General features: G+C 41.4%; 2 protein-coding genes across 2 annotated transcripts; one reads left to right on the forward strand and one right to left on the reverse strand.

The window, feature by feature from the left end:
* Nucleotides 1–129: 129 nt before the first annotated feature.
* STBD1 (starch binding domain 1) lies at nt 130–918 on the forward strand (the record flags this gene model as incomplete). Its single annotated transcript, XM_008944606.1, has 1 exon — nt 130–918. A coding segment is annotated over one exon (789 nt), but the record flags the coding sequence as incomplete, so codon positions are not given.
* A 5345-nt stretch (nt 919–6263) lies between these two features.
* On the reverse strand, nt 6264–17930 carry CCDC158 (coiled-coil domain containing 158; the record flags this gene model as incomplete). Its single annotated transcript, XM_008944607.1, has 12 exons — nt 6264–6391; nt 7425–7526; nt 9490–9557; nt 9894–9953; nt 10453–10625; nt 12579–12703; nt 13375–13471; nt 13998–14156; nt 14936–15048; nt 15176–15328; nt 16511–16700; nt 17448–17930. Coding segments are annotated over 12 exons (1851 nt in total), but the record flags the coding sequence as incomplete, so codon positions are not given.
* Nucleotides 17931–18205: the final 275 nt, after the last annotated feature.

Below are 18205 nucleotides of genomic sequence, written 5' to 3' on the forward strand. Positions count from 1 at the left end.
ACCGGGCGGGGTGCAGGGGGTCCGGGGCTCTCTCTGCCCGAGCCCGCCAGCGAGGGCTTAGGCTTGCTGCTGCCGGGCTTGGCTGCGCGGCTTCAAACCCTGCCTGTTGTCCTTACTTGTCATTTTTAGAGGGTCTGGTGGCGAGCGGTGGACAAGCGCTGCCGGAGGGCGAGCCTGCCGCCCTGTCCAGCTCTCGGAAGCCTGGAGAGGATCCAGCGGCTGTGCCAAGGGAAGAGCTTAACCATGTTTCAAGTGGCAAACCTCTGGAGATGGAGCGGCTGGTCCCAAAGCAGGGGGAAGGAGCATCCGGGTGACCCTCATGGCAGCCAGGCCGGAGAACCGAGGGCCCAGGCAGGGCAGGCAAGCGACGGATGGTGTGTGATGAGCTTGGCAGGAGCCTCTGATGATGTTTGTAAGGACAGAAGTGAGGAGCAGCTGGGTCTCCCAGCTGGGTGTAGGGACTTGGACCATGAAGAGTGGGAAGTTGTTTCTGAGCACCTGGCCTGGGGGGAGGCTGGCAAGAACAGTGGTGCAGAAGACTCTGACAGCAAGGAATGGGAACAAGGAGACTGCGCTGATGGGGACCTGAAAGCAAAGAGGGTTGCAGCTGTGCCCCCCATGTTTCAAAATATCCACGTGACTTTCCGAGTGCACTACTACACGCACTCTGATGCTCAGCTGCTTGGCGTGACTGGTGACCACGAGTGTCTCGGCCAGTGGCACAGCTATGTTCCCCTCAAGTATGACAAGGATGGCTTCTGGTCTGAATCTGTTAGTCTGCCAGTAGACACCAAAGTGGAGTGGAAGTTTATCTTGGTGGAGAATGGGAAGGTCAGACGTTGGGAAGAATGTGGTAATAGGACCCTAGTGACTGAACATGAAGATCAAATAGTTCATCAGTGGTGGGGGTACCATTAATGGGATTTTGGAAGCTGCTTACCCAAATGGCAAAACTTGCTTATATTTATCACAGAGCCCCTAAACTGTACCCCTTCTTCAGTAGGAGACCTTTTAAAGCGTAGAGCTCTGTAAAACCTGTATCACACCTGGTTAAACTGCGTGAGCAGCAGATCTCTGCCATCCCTTGTAGGAAGTGGTTTGGCCACGTGAAAAAAACAACTTCAGATGCATTCTGAAGATGTGCAAGGTAGGCTCTGAAGGCACGGGTGGTGTTCTGTGCAGCTGCCTGTCCAGGTAAATCTGGACCATGGACTTGACTTCACGTTGCTTTGAGTGGGGCTATGGGATGCATCTTTGTACTGCCTGCTTGGGGCTTTTGAAGGATAATAGGAAGCGTGGTTACCTACACTGTAATAGCAATTTAAGTGTTTTAACTTATGTCATGTTTTAAATGAACAATAAATGCTTTCAGACTGACAGTCCATTACAACTTGACCAGTGAACTGACTGATTTTAGTAACTTTGACAGAAGTGAGTTACTTGACCCGAAATCTTAGTGCTAAATAGTTCCTCAAAAGTGGCTGGCACACTTTGGGGTAACAAAGGCGTAAGACCCAAGTACTTCATTATCTCCTCCCCACTGTCCAGGAGGCACCTCAGCTCGAGTGAAGGCTGGGCAGACAGGCTCCTTTTAGGCAGATCATCTTGCTGAGAGGAGAGCAAAGGTCAGAAAGGACTGTTTGGGCTTAATGAGTTACTTGGTCGGGGTGGGAGCAGGCTGCAGCAGAATGCTGCTCTGCTTGCCTGCTTTTCTTGTTCTTGGTTACAAATACGTGATGCTGCTTCAGCAAGCTCTTCTTTCCAAACCTATCTTTGAGCTTGCTGCACCATTTCCCTGCTGTGTACTGGGGTCTGACAAGCATAGTTTTGTAGGAGTTGTAGAAGCACGATAATAAGCGCTTTGGTTTTGGGAGATTTACTTCAAAAGCACAGTGCTGATGTAATTGCTTATGGTAATACTTTTCTGCTTTGCATGGTGGAGCAGTCAGAGTATGTGAAATAAGATCTTTTTGGTGATAGCTTAGAAGGTGAGCTTCAGAGCTCATCCAATGGTTAATGGACATCTAGTCAGTGGGAGAAGTAGCCCAGCAACTACTGCTGTGTGAGAAACAGCACAGGTGTGGAAGGAATGTGGCTTCATTTCTTCCTACTGCCTCAAAAGAGTGAGGATGGGGCTGACAATTCAGCAGCTGGTTGATACTGCTTCAGTGGTCTTAAACACAGGCAAGATGTGCACACACTAGTCCTCAACTCTCTCAATATGGGAATTAAGTTGCTTGCTACATGAATTTAGAAGGAGAATAGAACATAATTAGCATCCCCTGGGTTAAAAAATATTAACATGAGGGTCATGGCATTTTAGGGGCTACTGGTTCACTGCAACAAATATTTCTATTGTTCAGGATATATGTTTATACACAGTAATATGTTTCTATATTACTGTGTATAAACTGAAATCTCTTAAGTTCTGTTCATGTACACCAAACACTTGTGTGGGTTTCAGGCAGGCAGTAACTTGTATTTTTAACTAAATAAGTAAAGCTGTGTTGAAACTGGCTGCTTGGTACTTTAATTGCACTTTTTGCACTTGGCTTTTCTAACAATGAATTTAAGTGATCAATATACCTAATATGCAGAGGTACTGCTGGAATAGAAGGTGATCAGAAGTCACTGAAGTCTAAGCAAAACATGTTATTTCAAGCTGTGTACAATTCTTTTCTCCACTAGTGCAAGCTCTTCAAATAAAGAGATATTGGCAACTTAAAAAGCACTTGCCCAACTGCTGCTGCCATTTGAGTGTATTTATACATACATTTGAGGCTTGCCTGAGAAGATTAACTGTGGTATTAGATTAAGATATTCACTAGAAAGCCACTTAACCTACACTAGAATAGATTCTCTAATGCAATGATGAACATGTTTCAAACAGGCTAACCCTGAGAAGTCTGTCAAATTGGGAATAAGTATTTTTTTCTAATTAAACACCCTGCACCGTAATCCCACAGGCAATGCATGGAGTCCTTATGATTGCAGCATCTTGCTGGATGTTTCTACAAAGATGGGCACTGTGCTTTTCTATGCCCTCTAAATTATTATGCCCTTCACATCACTATTTGCACAGCGGGGCCTATGCTATGTAAATTAAATGTTATTTGTACAGTGATTAGTAATTTCTCCAAGTTTACAGAGGTGATCTCTCATCATTGAACAATCTATTCACTCAAGCATGATGGCAGTTTTAAACAAAGTTGCCTTGCTGCATAAAAATGATTATGCTAGAATGGGCTGATACAGGGCTAGTACAATGTCCTGGCCCTGAAACTAGTGAAGCTACACGTGAGAAACAAGTTCTTCTTGCCATTCCTACATAGATGCAGGCGCCAGCAGCTCAGGATATTTAAAAGCAAATAATGAACTGTCTTGCTTGCAGCTTGGCAAAGCCAGAGAGACAGCAATCAAAGAGCTACCTTTTACCTTCCCCTCCCCATGCTGCTGGTAACAAACTGCTGACAAATGAGAGAATTTTTAAGTTAAATGCAATCTTCTGTGCCTGGATGGTAGGCTGAGGCTGGAAGGGGCACTGGGCATAAACCAGTTAATAGTCCATACAGAAACTTCCACCACAACTTGTTTGCTTCTTATTCACTTTGCAGGTGCCTTTGCAAAAAACATGCTCACACCACATTCTCCCTGGGAGTTAAACTTACTGTTTGGAGTCTCTCCACATGATCTATTCAGAAATATTAGAGTGCTATGAGGTTTTTCTCTCTAGGGGGTTGGTTGCCATCTGTGGTGTTCTGCTGTGGTCAAGATTCACCTAACTGTCCTCCTGTCATCCACCTGTATGACACAGAATAACAAAGTGCTAGTGCTGTTTGTGCTGCAAGGTCCAGGATACACAGAGCTGCTCACCAGCTACGACCCTTTTGCCTCCCAGGGCCAATTCTCTGCCTTCTGCCAGTGGCCTGGAGGAAGCCCAGACCTGCTCCCAGCTCCGCTGGATCCCAGCACGAGGATGTTAAGCTGCCTTTCTGCTTGGCAGATGTCACTTCTCTCCAGCTATTTGTACTCTCCACCTGCTCCCTTCTGTTCTCACAGGGCTGCAGCCTTTTGAAACTCTTTTTAGCTTAGTGCCCTGAACACAACTAAGAGTGTGCTTTTCATTGACCTTTGCCAACATCCTGGGCTAGGGGCTGAACAAGTGCTTTCATTCCCTATACCTCACCCTTTTCTTACCAAAATCTCAGGAGCTCTGTCAAGTATGTATAACAAGCCCAAACTTCATCTAAAGTGATCCTTTCCTTTTCAATGCAACTGATTCCTAGGAAAGGGCAGACACCTTTATTAATATTTTGACTAAGCACTAATGTTTATTACTAACATTTTGTCTAACACTTGGAAAAAAATGACAGAATCAGTGGGAAAAAGATAATTAGGAAACACAGAAACTTATCTAATATAAATCAAAATACTTTTGACAGTAACTGAGGACAGCTTAGGAACAATTCAATTGTCTCTTCTTCCAACACAAGAAGACCTCCAACTAAAAAAAAAAAATCTCAAGAGATTTCATCTACTTGGAATATTGTTCCTTAGCTTTAAAGTCAACAAAGCTAAGCTTGTATCTGTACAGCTTGTGCTTATGAAACTACTTTTGCTGAGCTATGGCTACAAACAACCTGGTTTGGACAAAAATCACTGGGTAATGGCCTTAAATTCAAGCATGGTATTGTACCCTGCCACAGATCCAGGGCCATGAATTGCTTTTCAGAAGGTAGATAACAAGGAAAACCACAAATGCTTCTGAAGCTGACAGCAGTATTGATCTGCTCTTGATGAAGAATCCCCAAGACAAAAATCAAATGGCAAATTCTGGAAAAGTACTCGGTTTGGGGTGAGTATAAAGTTCTTCCTCCCCTGTCTTTTTTTTTCAGGTATCAGAGATGCTGTCAAACACTAATGAGGTTTTAAACATCACTCTGATAGTTCAGTGATCATGTTCATCTTACTCCTTGAGAACTGTTTTTAGCACTGGATAGTCTTTTACGTGCAGGAAGTCATTTGCCCACTGCTGCAAAATCCTCACGTCAGAAGACAATGGAAGTTTTACAATAAATTCATGTGTGCCAGGTGTGCTCAACATGCCTTCCAGTTTATTCCTAAATCTTCCACTAGGAATGGCTGTTTAAAACATTATACTTCAGGTTTCGTATTAAGGGAAGGTTGTCTGTATTGGTGACCCAACTAAAGAGTGTTCTGGAGGCCAACTATATAAAGTAATATACTCAGCTATTTTTGCAAACTTGTTAATCTGGGTGGTGGAGCCTGGCATTTAAGTCACACTAGATAGGTGTAAGAAAAAGAAGTCAGTAGAGATTCAAAATGCTTTTTTTTTTCTACTGAAACTTCACTTAGTTTTTCTAGAAGCACACAGGTTGAAGGACATGAAGTCCCAGACAAGGAACATAAATACCCTCAGCTGCAAGTCAAAATCGGAGTCCTATGCCTACAAAGCTCTTCCCAAGGCAGACTGTGGACCCTCCCTTCGTACTATGAACTCAGCCAAATATCCTAACCAGCAGTGGAAATTCCACTGAAAATACCATTCTGCTTAAAGGAGTCACGACAGAAGATGAAAACTGTGCAGTCCTGCAGTTGTAGGTATGTGGCTCAACACTTTATCTCAACATTAACAGGAGCCACAACTAGGTTTTCTGCTTTTATTGGGAATACTTGGCAGTTCTGGGACACCCAGTTTAATTAGAATTTACTGAAGTAGTAACATTAAGTATGGAGGGAGGGGAAACTGGTTTATGTTAGATTGGAAAAAAAATGCCCAACGAACCATTTTGAAACCCACTTTCTACCTAACAAGATGTGGAATGCTGTGCAAGATCTAGAACCCATGGAAGAAACACAGGGACTTGGAAGGGTCAGCAGTGCCCTGTGTCCCTCACAGCACACAGTTATGAACAGGTGAAATATATACAGTGAAAGACTCTGTATTTAGATGTGTTTCTATTCCTCTGTATTTCCCACTTGTTTAAAAATAAAACCAGCAAAGAGTGTCATGGTCCCAGGCAAGAGCTACAAAACTGCAAGAACTTTTATTATTAATCTTTAAAAAGGTATGCATGTTTTAAACCAAATGTACATATGTGAAAGCAATCCCTTATGTACATGGCCTCTTCACTTGAACAGCTTTTTCTCCTTTCCCTTTGCTCTCTCCCTCTTCATTTCCTGAGTTCTGGTCACTGACGACGTGGCTGGAAATAGCATTAACAGATTACCTGAACATCACCTTACGTTAAAATGATCGAGGCCTGAGGCGCGGGCACCTGAAGCTCTGTCACATCCTCCTGCGCGCGACGCTGTGCTTGTCCAGTCCTTGTCACTGCAGCTGGAGTTTGCAGAGCTTCATGTGCAGGGCCTGAAGAGAAAAGCTAAACCTAGTTAGAAACAGGCCCTCCCTCATTTGCTTTGGGAAGCCCAAGCACCAGAGGCTGGAGCAGTGGTGAAATGCTATTAATTTCACAATTTCTCTTATGGAGTTGTGTGACATTAATACCTTCGGTCCAACACTCATTGCCACGGGGTTATTTAATGTGTACATAACAGGCTTTCCCACTCCTCTTTTATACAGTAACTCAACACATTACAGATAGGAATATATATATTTTTATGTGGCTACAGAAAACAGGCAAACTGAAGATGTTAATGGACAACAAAGTATAAAAATGAGACCGCTTACCTTATACATTATATAAATAATTTGATTCATTTTACCTAAATCAAGTCATTTGTATGGCCCTGACATGTATGCACTGTGTGATGTGGGAAAATAATAATTTCCCAGATCTGTGCAGTGAGACTTAAAGGGCGAACAACTGGAATGTGCAATAAGAAAATGTGCAGAGAAAAGAAATTCCATCTCGCTTGGGGTCCTGCCATCCCAGGAGTTTGTGAGCATGTTACCACTGACTTCAAAGGGAGCAAGAAGAGAACTTGCAAAGTTCTCCAACATCCCTGTGGTCATCTCAGATTTAAAATGAAGTAGAGGAGGAAAGAATATGCTTCCAAGGCCACCACCGGGAAACTGTTTTTGGAGTCTACTGCTGTCAGGTTATCTTTGTTTCTGTGAAAGAGTCAGCAGCTTGTTAAAAATTTCATTTAATTGGACATGACAGCACACAAGGGCACCCCTGACCAGCTGCCATGTTTGAAATGTTAAGGATGTTGAAGCTTATTAGAGTTAAGGGGCTGAGCAGCGGTGCATTGTGGAATTAATCTAATTATTCTCCCAGGAGCGGGTTAACGTAGCAGTGGGTACTGTTAGTAAAACAGGCACACCCAAACTGACCTCATGCAAAAAAAACCAGGGAGTGCTTTGGCAGCTAACAACCAGTTTCTGGAGAGTATGGGGTTTTATATAAAATAGGAATATTTTGGGTAAATTTTGGCACCTTGGGTTTTCATCTGTAATGATTCTACCAGGTTTTGCAGGCTTTCCGTCACATTCTGTAACCTCCTATGCGTATTCTGACTAGTTTCCACAGGTTCTATAGCTAGTCAGAAAATAATTTATCAATATGTCATCACAGATTGAAGCAAACCAACAAAAGGTTACAATAAAAAAAACCCAAACCCACAACACACAAAAATAAGACAACAATTGTCATAAAGCAGTCCTGACAGCCTGGCTTGCCATCCTGTAATTAAGAGACTGCCCTGAAGATATCTGGAGTCACAGATGGAAGATCAGTGCCGTGCCAGGGCTGTACATCTGGGAATGGCTGGTCTTTCTGTTCAGCCAGGGAAATGGATTCTGTAAGCAATGTATCACAAAGGTACTTACAAAATAAATGCAGTATGGAGTTACAGCTACCACAATCATCACCTGCAGAAGACCGTGTCAGTGAATGATAGTGGGGCTCCACTGCTTTCCACAGAGTTGCTGAACAGCTGAATTTAACCTACAGTTTGTAGCTCACTGTACTCGCTGGGAAAAGACTCAGCCAAGCTCTTTGGATGAGTTCGTGGGACTGGACTTACTTATCTGGGGGGCTGTGGCTGCACCCTCTGGAGAGCCAACCTTCCTCGCAGATGGTCTGTGCTCTGGTGAGGCACTGGGGGCAGCTGCAAGGTCATCACTGGGTGTAGAAGTTAAGAGCATGTGTACTGGAGACCTCTCTCTGTATCTCTCCTCCTGAGAGACTTTCTTGGGGGAGGGTGTGTAACGAGGAGCTGCTGAGAATATGGCCACAGCTCCTAGGAGATATCCAAGCAAAGAGCAGTGAGCACACACCTGAAGAGACTCCCCCTGTACCAGCTTTGATCTGTGACAGTTACAGGGTTGGGTTCCCTTCATGACTCTTCAAGCCTTTCCATTCCTTACACAGGTCTGCTGCTTCCCTCCTTTCCAATAACTGACTGATACGCTTTGAATTCTTGGCAACAAGAGACTTGTAAGGAAAAGAGACAAGATGTGCATAGAAATCTGCAATAAACAGATTATGCAACATATTTGCATATGTGTGGGGCACAAGTGTGTGTGTAAATAAATAAAAGTTGCACGCAACTAGGGAAAAGAAGATTTACTACAACTCTTCTAGTTTTCTTCCCATAGTCTGTTTCCTTACTCTTAACACCCCTCCTGGGGCATCTTGAAGAAAATTTGGGAGGTTTCTAATAAACTGTCCTCCTTCAACTACTTCTCACGTTTTCTATGTAAAAAACGCTACTTGCAGCTATTTTGGAAGCTAGGAAAAATCTATGGATGTTGTGGTAGGTTTGCTAGGAGCCTGACAGTCAATACACAGGAGGTTTTCTTGAATTCTCAAGAATATAAAGCGCGGGCCCACAGTAGCTACTCCTCAGGACAAACATTGGAGTTCTAGCCTATCTCTGAAGCACAGTCATTTATATACTAATGCAGAACCATTAAATGCATCAGTGTCTGCAGGCAATTTTCACAGAAAATTCATGGAATAGATAATCTATGGGCAAGAAAGCAGAAGGCAGCTAAGACTCCTTTGTTCAAACCCTGATGCACAAACCCATATCATTGTATTTTTGGTTAGGTTACTAAATTCATGTCACCACACTTTAAAGGGCACTGACCACCCTGTACTTGGAAGAAAATCAATGGAGTTTGCAATGACCCGATTCCTTTCACAAGTACATCCATATTTACATACCTGAATACAGAATTCAAGAGGCTTAATTTAGGCACTGCAAATCTGCAGTATTATCCATGCTAATTATACAAGGCTATTAATGAATAAAGACCATGGAAAATATCCATTTTAGATGTGCTGGTATCAGCCTCCATGGAGCTGGTTTACAATAACATGCAGATTTTGCAGGAAGTGTAACAGAGACTTGTAATAACCTGCTAAGAGGTATTTGAGTAAAATTACCAAAGAAAATTTATTGTATTTGGACTATGTTTATGGTAATATTCTGTAGTGTTCCAATTCAACATCAATATGGGACATTCATCCTGAGATGTGGCTGGTGAAAACTTACCAAGGGATGTAAAAGGCAGGGTAATGTCTTGAGACTGAAGATCTGCAGTATGTAAACATGAAGGATCCCTGCAAACAAAATGACCACTAAACTTGCATTCTGGAAGTCTTAGGCTAAGTTTTGTAATGCTGGCCAACCTCCACAGTGAGAATGGGAGGCTCTCATGTGTAATCTTCTGATCTTACGCATGCAAATTAAAAGCAAACAATGTAAATCAGCTCTATAGCTCTTTCTTAGAGGGATGAAAGTAAAATCACAGCTTTGTTTTTTAAGCTTTTAGCATTATGAATAAAATAATACCAAAAAGCTCAGGACTGATGCTGTATTAAGAAAGCCTTAGAAACCGAATCTCAAACAAGTACTTTAAGAAGCAGGTTACTCAGCTAAGTGATAGTGTTTCTCACCTTCCAAAAGTAGCCTTTTCCACAATGGCTTCTGTAGCAGAGTCTCTAGCTCCAGTCCCCCTACAAGGACAATCAGGTTGCTGTCAAAATCACAGCAAAAGTTGTGCCAGTAGATTGCTATGCTTCACCTTTTTAGAAGATAAGCTTCTTTTTGAAGCAGAGTGCAATGGCAGCGACCTTCTAATAGTGAAGAAAAGGCATTGTAAAATTGTTACACAAGTTCACTAAAAAAAAAAAGTCTACTAGAGTTGGAGTGAATTTAAACTACTGAAATAATAGATAACTTTGGGATATAAAGGACTAGATTTGTTATGAAGACCAGGCAGTCATAAAGATGGAAGAAAGACGATAAACTTCTGCTTCAGACAACTTATGCTACTGCAATCTTCCTTCTGGTCACTCAGACAACACTGCTTCTATTTAGCTCCTTTGGACCCTAACTTTTTTTGCAGAAAGGCATCCTATAGTGCTCCTGAAGCACACAAATAGCCACACCCTAGTTTAAGAAGGCAATACAAGCACTCGGCACACAACAAAAGTAACAGCAAATTACTCCTACACTGTATTCCTCACGGTTCCCACCATGGAAGAAAGTGATTTCTTCTTGCCATTGCTGTCATCCTTGCCAAGATCCACAGAGGGAATGTCATTCTCTGAACTTGTTAACTCTTGAAGAATCCTCTTTAGATCCTGCAGTGGTTCTTCCTTCAAAATGCCTGGCTTGGAAGGCACCTGAAAGAAAATCATTCAGTTACAAAGTATTTATGAAGGCACTCTCTTCTTACCTATACTCTTCCAAAAACCACGTTTTTGCCCTCTCTACTCTTGTCTTATCCATTACAAACAGGGTGGATTTTCTGTGGTTTTAGTTACAAAGTTTTGGATCACGATAACTTGAAGATTGTCAAAATACTCTCTAATGGCAGTCTGAAAAGTCATCTGACAGAAATGTGTAAAGCAACTAAATATGATTGAGGAGAACATGGCTAACATCTGCATTTTGAATATACATTGTAAAAAGGTTACAACTATTGTTTCAAGGACAAAACGAGTAAAATGAAACTTTAATTATGAGAACTGTCCCCCCACACCCCAGTCATTACCTTTTTCAGTACACGGAACCAATAAACTTTGCTTATGTGACAACTGTTTTCTCCTTTTTATCCTGAGATCCCAGATATTACTGTACAAACACAGCTCTGAGGACAGAAATACTAGTTTTCAGAGTGTTTTCTAGGCATTCATTTCTGTAACAGCTGAGCTGTCTGTGAATATAAATCACTTTATTGCCATAGTCAAACTCTGAGATTAAGTGCAATAATTATTCTCATTTTACTGATCAGAACTTGAGGCAAAGGCCTGGTTCAAAGAATCCTTTCTTTCTGTGAAGAACTGGATTTTTCAGACTACTCAGCACTCCACATGTTCAAGTGCTGCTCCTGCTGACTTACACATCATCTGTAGGTGGAACTGGCTAGAAACATTTTGCTGCTGTGTTCTCGTTGCTAAGAATGTAATTTCCAATGGGAACAGAGTATCAGCAGAGCTCATATGGAAAGCAAATCCTCAGCTGCACAATGGGTCAGTGTGATACTGTGTCAGACCAAATCCTTCCTCCCCACATTCTGGCTATGAAATAAGGATACTGACTACCAGGTAGAGTCTCAAATGTTGGAGCTGCTTCATTTTGCACAATAACCCATCATGCAGGAACCAAGAAGATTCAAGACCTTGAATCAAGTTCTCCTACAACCTGTTAGGTCCTTATCATGGTACTACATTAAAATCAGTCCTTTTTCCTTCTTTATACTCAGAAGTATGAGCTGATCAACTCAAATAAAAGAGAATGGGAGTGCCTCATGCTGCAAAGATTTCACAGAATTAATTATCCTTTGCTCTTTGATGTAAATGATTGTCATCACATCAGGAAGTAAAGCAGAAAAGTGTCTGCACTAACTTGTAGCCTCCTACAGATTCTGAGTATAAAATTAATGAAAATACCTCAACCAATTTCTGTGGGAGATAAAACTTTTGGAGAATTATACAGAAAAGACAAAAATTTTTCTCTGTGTGTGACAGATTTGAGTTTATGTTTTCTGTAGCGAAAAATGAGAACGACACTAGCACCTAATTTAAATCTAAAATGTAGATATACAAAAACAAAGGAAGCAAGGACAATGTATGTATCTTCTAAGATAAAATTGGTCAAAATCAGTGAAGGCCAGCCTGGCGAAAGATTTAATTACTAAAAGCTACTGCAAGTCCATCAGATGATGAAATTTATCAGGAACTATGTACAAGTCTATGGTCTCTGCCAAATGTAAATATCTACAGCAAGTAAAGTATTAGTAAAGAAAAAAAGTGAAAACCAAACTGCTTGCAGATCAGTACCTTCAGTTTTAATGCTTTTTAAGTGTTATTGGTGATAGTGGTAAGACTAACTCGTATTGCAATCTGTAGAATTTTTTATTGTCTGGGTTTTTTTCACGTATATTTTGCCAACGGGCAATAAAGAAAATCTGAAAGGTCATAATGGATGAGAAGCTACACAAAATTATTTCATCTTTGGGGTTAGGAATTCACTCTTGGACACCTCCACCAGATGCTCACCCATTTAGAATTTCCATGTTATTTTTGCCTTTTGGAACACGCCTGTTTCCCAGGCAGTTTGAGGCAGGTACTCACACGAGGGGCAGAGCTGGTGGAGGTCAGGGAAGGTGGCAGGAGAGCAGAGTGCCAGTGGGAAAGGGGCACCACGTGCCGCAGCTTGCCTGGAGCAGAAGCTGATGAGTAGCCTGGGCCCTGCAGCTCTTGGGGAAAAACACCAGCCAAGTGCAGTAAGCAAGTATAGCTTGCTGCAGTGTCACTTTTATCAGCATTTTAACGCATGCTCTGGAACCACATTTCGATCACCGCATCATTTTCACCATGCCCTGTCTTTCACTACATTTTGTTATGTAGCTTGACAGATGTCATTTACCGGTCTTCCTTTTTCTGCCCAGATGCCACATGACTGTGTTTCCATTATCCATGCTAACATCTCTTTGTCTCTTAATTTTTTTTTTTAATGCTGCCTAACTAATTAGCATAGTCAAATTAAACTCAGCGCCCTTGTTTCTAGCCCGTATGTAGCTTTAAGGTTACAGGTTTTATTTCAGGCCTGAAAAAGCATGTGGGTGCCCAAAAGCTTGTAAGTGCAAGAAAATGCTGAAACAAAAGCTTAGCAGCTAAAGTGTATGGTCCAATATTCTGGCAGCTGTTTAATTTTTTTGTTGCCCTTACTGTAAATAGCACTTTAAAGTAACTGAAATGTGCATTTCAGTGGCTGTGACTTGTGCAGCCATGAGGTATTCCAGGTGAAAAAAAAGCCTTCAGAACACAAACTTTATTTCAAGTACTTTGCAATAAATAAAGTTAAACCTGAAGTTAGGACAAAAAGTAAACACACCTAACTTGATACTCATGCTTCTCTGCAAGGTACTTACTTTTAGATCTAAAGTGTGCTGCAGTCTGAAGCGCATCACCTCCTGTTGCTGACACTGGATTATGCACTGACATTCTGCAAATTGCATGAATGCCTGCAAGAGGGAAGAGGAATACATTAATTTGGCTAACTTTCTGTGGGATGTACTTTTTCCTGTTTTGTTTCTGATCAAGAAAAACAAGGTACACGCAGAGATGCTGCATTTATTATAAAAATACTCAACATGAGCAGATACCTTTCTTGACAGGCTTACAAAACCAGCTGCCTGGTTACGTGATCCTAGTAGCCACAATCTGCTATGTTTCAGTATCAGAGAAGGGAGCTAATTCTGCCAGGGGCAGTCCCACATCTACTGAACACCTCTGGGATTAAAACATTCAGCTGTGCTAATGAGGCAAAATTATATTCAAGGTTTTAAAAAGTATAGCTGACAATTTTGTTGGCCTGTCTTTGGTAAGTGGTTATATACTCTTTCTTCTTGAAAAGGTTTACTCTGAAAAGGTGGGAGATGATAGCATCGTTTCCCTGAGGCACTGTGGATCTATCACTTTTCTCATCCCAAGAGACTGGAGAGGAAAGCAACCAGAAGTCTCACTGAGCTGGAAGCTACCTTAGGTTACCTTGTCAAGGGCCATCTCCATCTTAGATATTTTTTCTCTCAGTCGTTTATATTGTGACCTCAGGATCTCCACTTCCCCAGCAATCTTAGTGTTCTCTGCTGTAATACTGCTCAATTCTTGACTTAGTTTACTATTTTCTTCTCTGAGGTAACGCTTCTCCTGAATTTAAGATGAGGACAACAAAGTAGAAGTCAAAAAACTTAAAACTATCTACATTATACATATTTATTTTCCGCATTTTTTTCTCTCTTTGAAAGATCTGAATTAACTCTTTCAGGAGCCTAGTTATTGCATCTTGCAGAAAGGTCAGGTTTTTGCTGCAACAAGATAGGTCTTGTAATGAAAATTACAATTGGACTGCTCCTGATGAAATAATATTTCATATTTTATATCCATTTTAAAATCAAAATCTGAAGCTTCAGGATCCACAGTATCCAAAGCCAGTAAAGAAGATAGATACAAATGATCATTCAGTAAACTCCAGATGTTGGTAACTGAGCAGTGTGTCACAGAAAATGCTAGGAAAGACTCAATGTGCTAGACAGACAGTGACATATAGAGTTTACAAGCAGAACAGCAAAGAACTGCCTCAGAAAACAGAGGAGAAGTATTGTGGGCCAAATTCAGAAGGATGCAAAATGCAGTAGTTGGAATTTTTAAAAAGAACTGATATGCAGGAGCCTGATTATCACTGAAGCTAGTAATTTTCTTTCACAGAAAACAAATACATAGTAAAACTTGTCTCTACACAGAAGGCTAACTTGGGTGGTGGAGATATTCCCCAATACATGCTAGTTGGAGGACAGGGAAGGTGCCCATTACATAAGAAAAATTGTCTTCGGTCCTTCTAGGGGCAATTGTGCCTCTGGCCATGCATTTCTACAGAGAAAAAATTCTCTAAATATAATTAAACTAGCTTTACACGGAGCTCTAGAGACCTTAGCTGCATTTGTCACTGCCTCTTCCAAGAATTTAATCTTGCTCTGTAATGCATCTATCTGTCCTCTCTTGGCTGTAATTTTCTTCTGCATTGCCACTGCAGCTTTCATAACTGTAAAAGACAAAGTCAATTCTCAATTAAAAACATTGATTATGCATTCTAAGTTCCACCAAAAGACTCTGGAAGTCAGACAACGTTACAGTGTGTGTAATTTTGGGGAAGTTCAATCCAGAATTACCATTGCCATCAGATCCCTCCATAGTGTTTAGAGCAGTTCTAGTCTGTTCGAGTTCAGCATGGGCAGATTTCAACTGCACTTTCAGTCTGTTTGCAGTATTTTCCATCTCCTTGATTTTATCCTGGTAATCCCTCTTCAGATCTTCAAATCCCTCTGTTAAGAGTAAGTCAAGATTGAAATTACAGTGACCAAAAATGAGCATTCTTCTAGACTAAGATTCCTGATCTGTCACTTGCTCTCTTTAAAGGAGTATTAGATTTGCAGATGCTAAGAAGTATCATTCACTGCTAACAAATTCACAGCTAGTAGTTCATTGTCCTGCATGTCAGCCACAGCTTGTTCCACCAGAAACAAAAACGTTCTTTGGTCACTCAGCAAAGCAACAGTTCAAGAAAGTGTTATAAATACACACTTCTGAGTTCCTGCTCCTAGAACCAGCTGTGTTTTGTGAAAGTTAAGGGTACCAGTGAGAGACAGCATTTTGCCCTGGTCATTCTTCTCTCTGGCCACCCTCACAACCAGACTTAGGTCTGAACTGACCTCATTTGACTCATTCTTCCACAACTCTGCTTCTTAGCTCTGTTTCTTCTACTTCTACTACACAAGTCTAAGGCTGATTTGTCATGTAAAGTCACAGTTCTCTGTTTAATTCTTACAAAACTTAGTGAGTTAGAAGTCCAGCTGAGTTGTGAAGAAATGTTACCAGTAGGCATTTTATGAGGGTAGAGGGGTGTGCAGAGAGCGAAGGCTGTCAACATCACCCAGCTGGCTGCAGTGCAGATTGAAGAGAATCTCCTTGAATTTTGGTGGGTGCCTTGGGTCCAGCCCTTATTTTGTTTGTTTGGTTTTGTTTGTTTTTTTTTAAATATTATCTTGGTCAGCTTCCCCAGGTATTAGTTGTGAAAGCTACTAGTAGAGTTGGAACACAAACTTTTAAATAACATTGCAGCAAAACTACAGCAAAACAGAAACAAAGTTCCACGGTCATTTGAACATAATGGTTAATGTGCTCCAAGGTGCTCTTAAGTAATACTCAGGAAGAAGCGGTCAAGTTTCCATTCTCTGATTTACTAAATCTGCTTCTCTGGTCTCCAGAATCATGCTGTTTAAGTACTTTTGCTCAGGGTAGTGAACAAAAGAGTATTCCCATCACTCCATGCCAAAATCCCAAACCACGACGTAGCTCTCTGCAGCAATCTGACCATCCCGTGCTGGCAGGGAACCTTCCACTGTACCCGCAGCCATATATGGATTCAGCAAGCAAGCTGCTCTTTTATTTTTAACATCAGCCCAACTTAGCACCCATCAGAGCTGAGCAAAGTTGAGGCTTTCTACCTGCAAGGCCATCTAGGTTACTCTGACTGGCCTGGAGTTCATTCATGAGCTGGTCTTTTTCCAGTTTCATATCATTAAGTGCACGAAGCCTCTCAGTGCATGTTTTAACCAGTTCAACCTTTTCCAGTTCCAGCTGATTCACTCTGGACTCCACTTCCTGTATTCTGGCTCCTTTCTCATCCTTTGCAATCTACTTAAAAATAAAGTAACTGTGTAAGAGACATATTTATATAAAACAATCACAATGATGTGCAGACTTCATCACTACTTTAAATCTCAGCTGTCAGGAGAACAGTTTGGGGCAAGAAGACCAGACTAGTCTGTACAACAGACAAATTACTTGTATGAAAATTGCTAATTCAGTCAAAAAAGGGTACAAGAGAATCTGATGTGATAGCTTTTCAGCATGTTTAACCTTCCCATGTGTATGACATGAAAAATTATTTCCACCCTCTTGTAGCAGGACCTCCATATTCACACCTTATGCTCTGAAGAGGATGAAATTCCCTATCAGGAGTTATTTTTTTTCTGCAGATGCTGACCCACATAAGACTCTCACATCCTGTAATTCTTGTCTGAGAACTAACTGGTTACAACCAGTGTACAGCCAGCTCGGAATTCTGAGTGCTCGCTGTCTGTTATTTCTCAGTAACACCTTGTATTTCTGGTTCTGCTACTGGCATGGACAACTGTGTCACTGAGGACAGCGTGGTACATTCTGGCTTTCACAAGCCTTTTGGCAACTGCTTTTCACCAGTAAATTATTCATTTTTGGTGGCAATATTATTCTTCTTTGCCCTCTTTTAGTGCTGTTAGGATTCAAGCTGCATTGTCTGACCAGCTTTAAAACCATATTATCAGCACATTAAGGTACAGATTTAAAACCAGAAAACATTTACACTCTTGCAGAGGCATAAACACAGCAACATTTGCACACCTTAAGTTCTTCTACTTGGAGTTTCCAGTCATTTATTTCTTTTAGAAGTTGAGATTTCTCAACTGCCATGGCTCCAGCAGTTTGACTGTGCTGGCCTACAATCTGGGTCATGGCATCAATTTGCTTTTGGAAGATCTCAAGAATCCTTTCCTTCTCAAACACCTGCAGTTTCAGCGTTTCACACTCCAACTGCACGCCGCGTAAACGCTCCCCTTCATTCCTCAGGTGCTGGAGCTCCTGCATCCTACTGCCCAGTTGTGAATGTAGCCTCTTGATTTCCTTACTGGTAACCTCAAGGGCTCTCTCCTTCTCCTGCACACAGGCTGTCAGTTCTGCCACTGTTTTCTCAGAAGTCTCCAAATTGTTCTGTTTGGCTGTAAGATCATCTTTAACTTTACGTAGTGTTTCCTTGGTTGACTCCAGCTGGACAGTCAAAGAGGAGATTCTTCCAATGCTTTCATTTTTTTCCTTAATTGCAGCCATCTGAATAATAGCAATAAAAGGAGAAACAAAGAGAAACGTTTATTTCTACCTTTGGAATTTCCTGTCACATTTCTGGTTTTCCATAGTTCATCTTAAACATCTGAGTTTTACTGGAAAGTTAGGTCTGCACAGTCTGGCCTACAATGATTTGGTGATTCTTCTAGTTTTCTTCCCTCTTCCTTCATTTTAAAAAATGATATATTACTTAGAATATTTGGGGTTTAATCACAGAAAATGAATGATGTTAAACTGATGTAAAAAAAACCTGGATAAAC

This window comes from Merops nubicus, unplaced genomic scaffold (assembly GCF_000691845.1).
Source record: "Merops nubicus isolate BGI_N331 unplaced genomic scaffold, ASM69184v1 scaffold49657, whole genome shotgun sequence".
In the NCBI taxonomy this organism is placed as follows: Eukaryota; Metazoa; Chordata; class Aves; order Coraciiformes; family Meropidae; genus Merops; species Merops nubicus.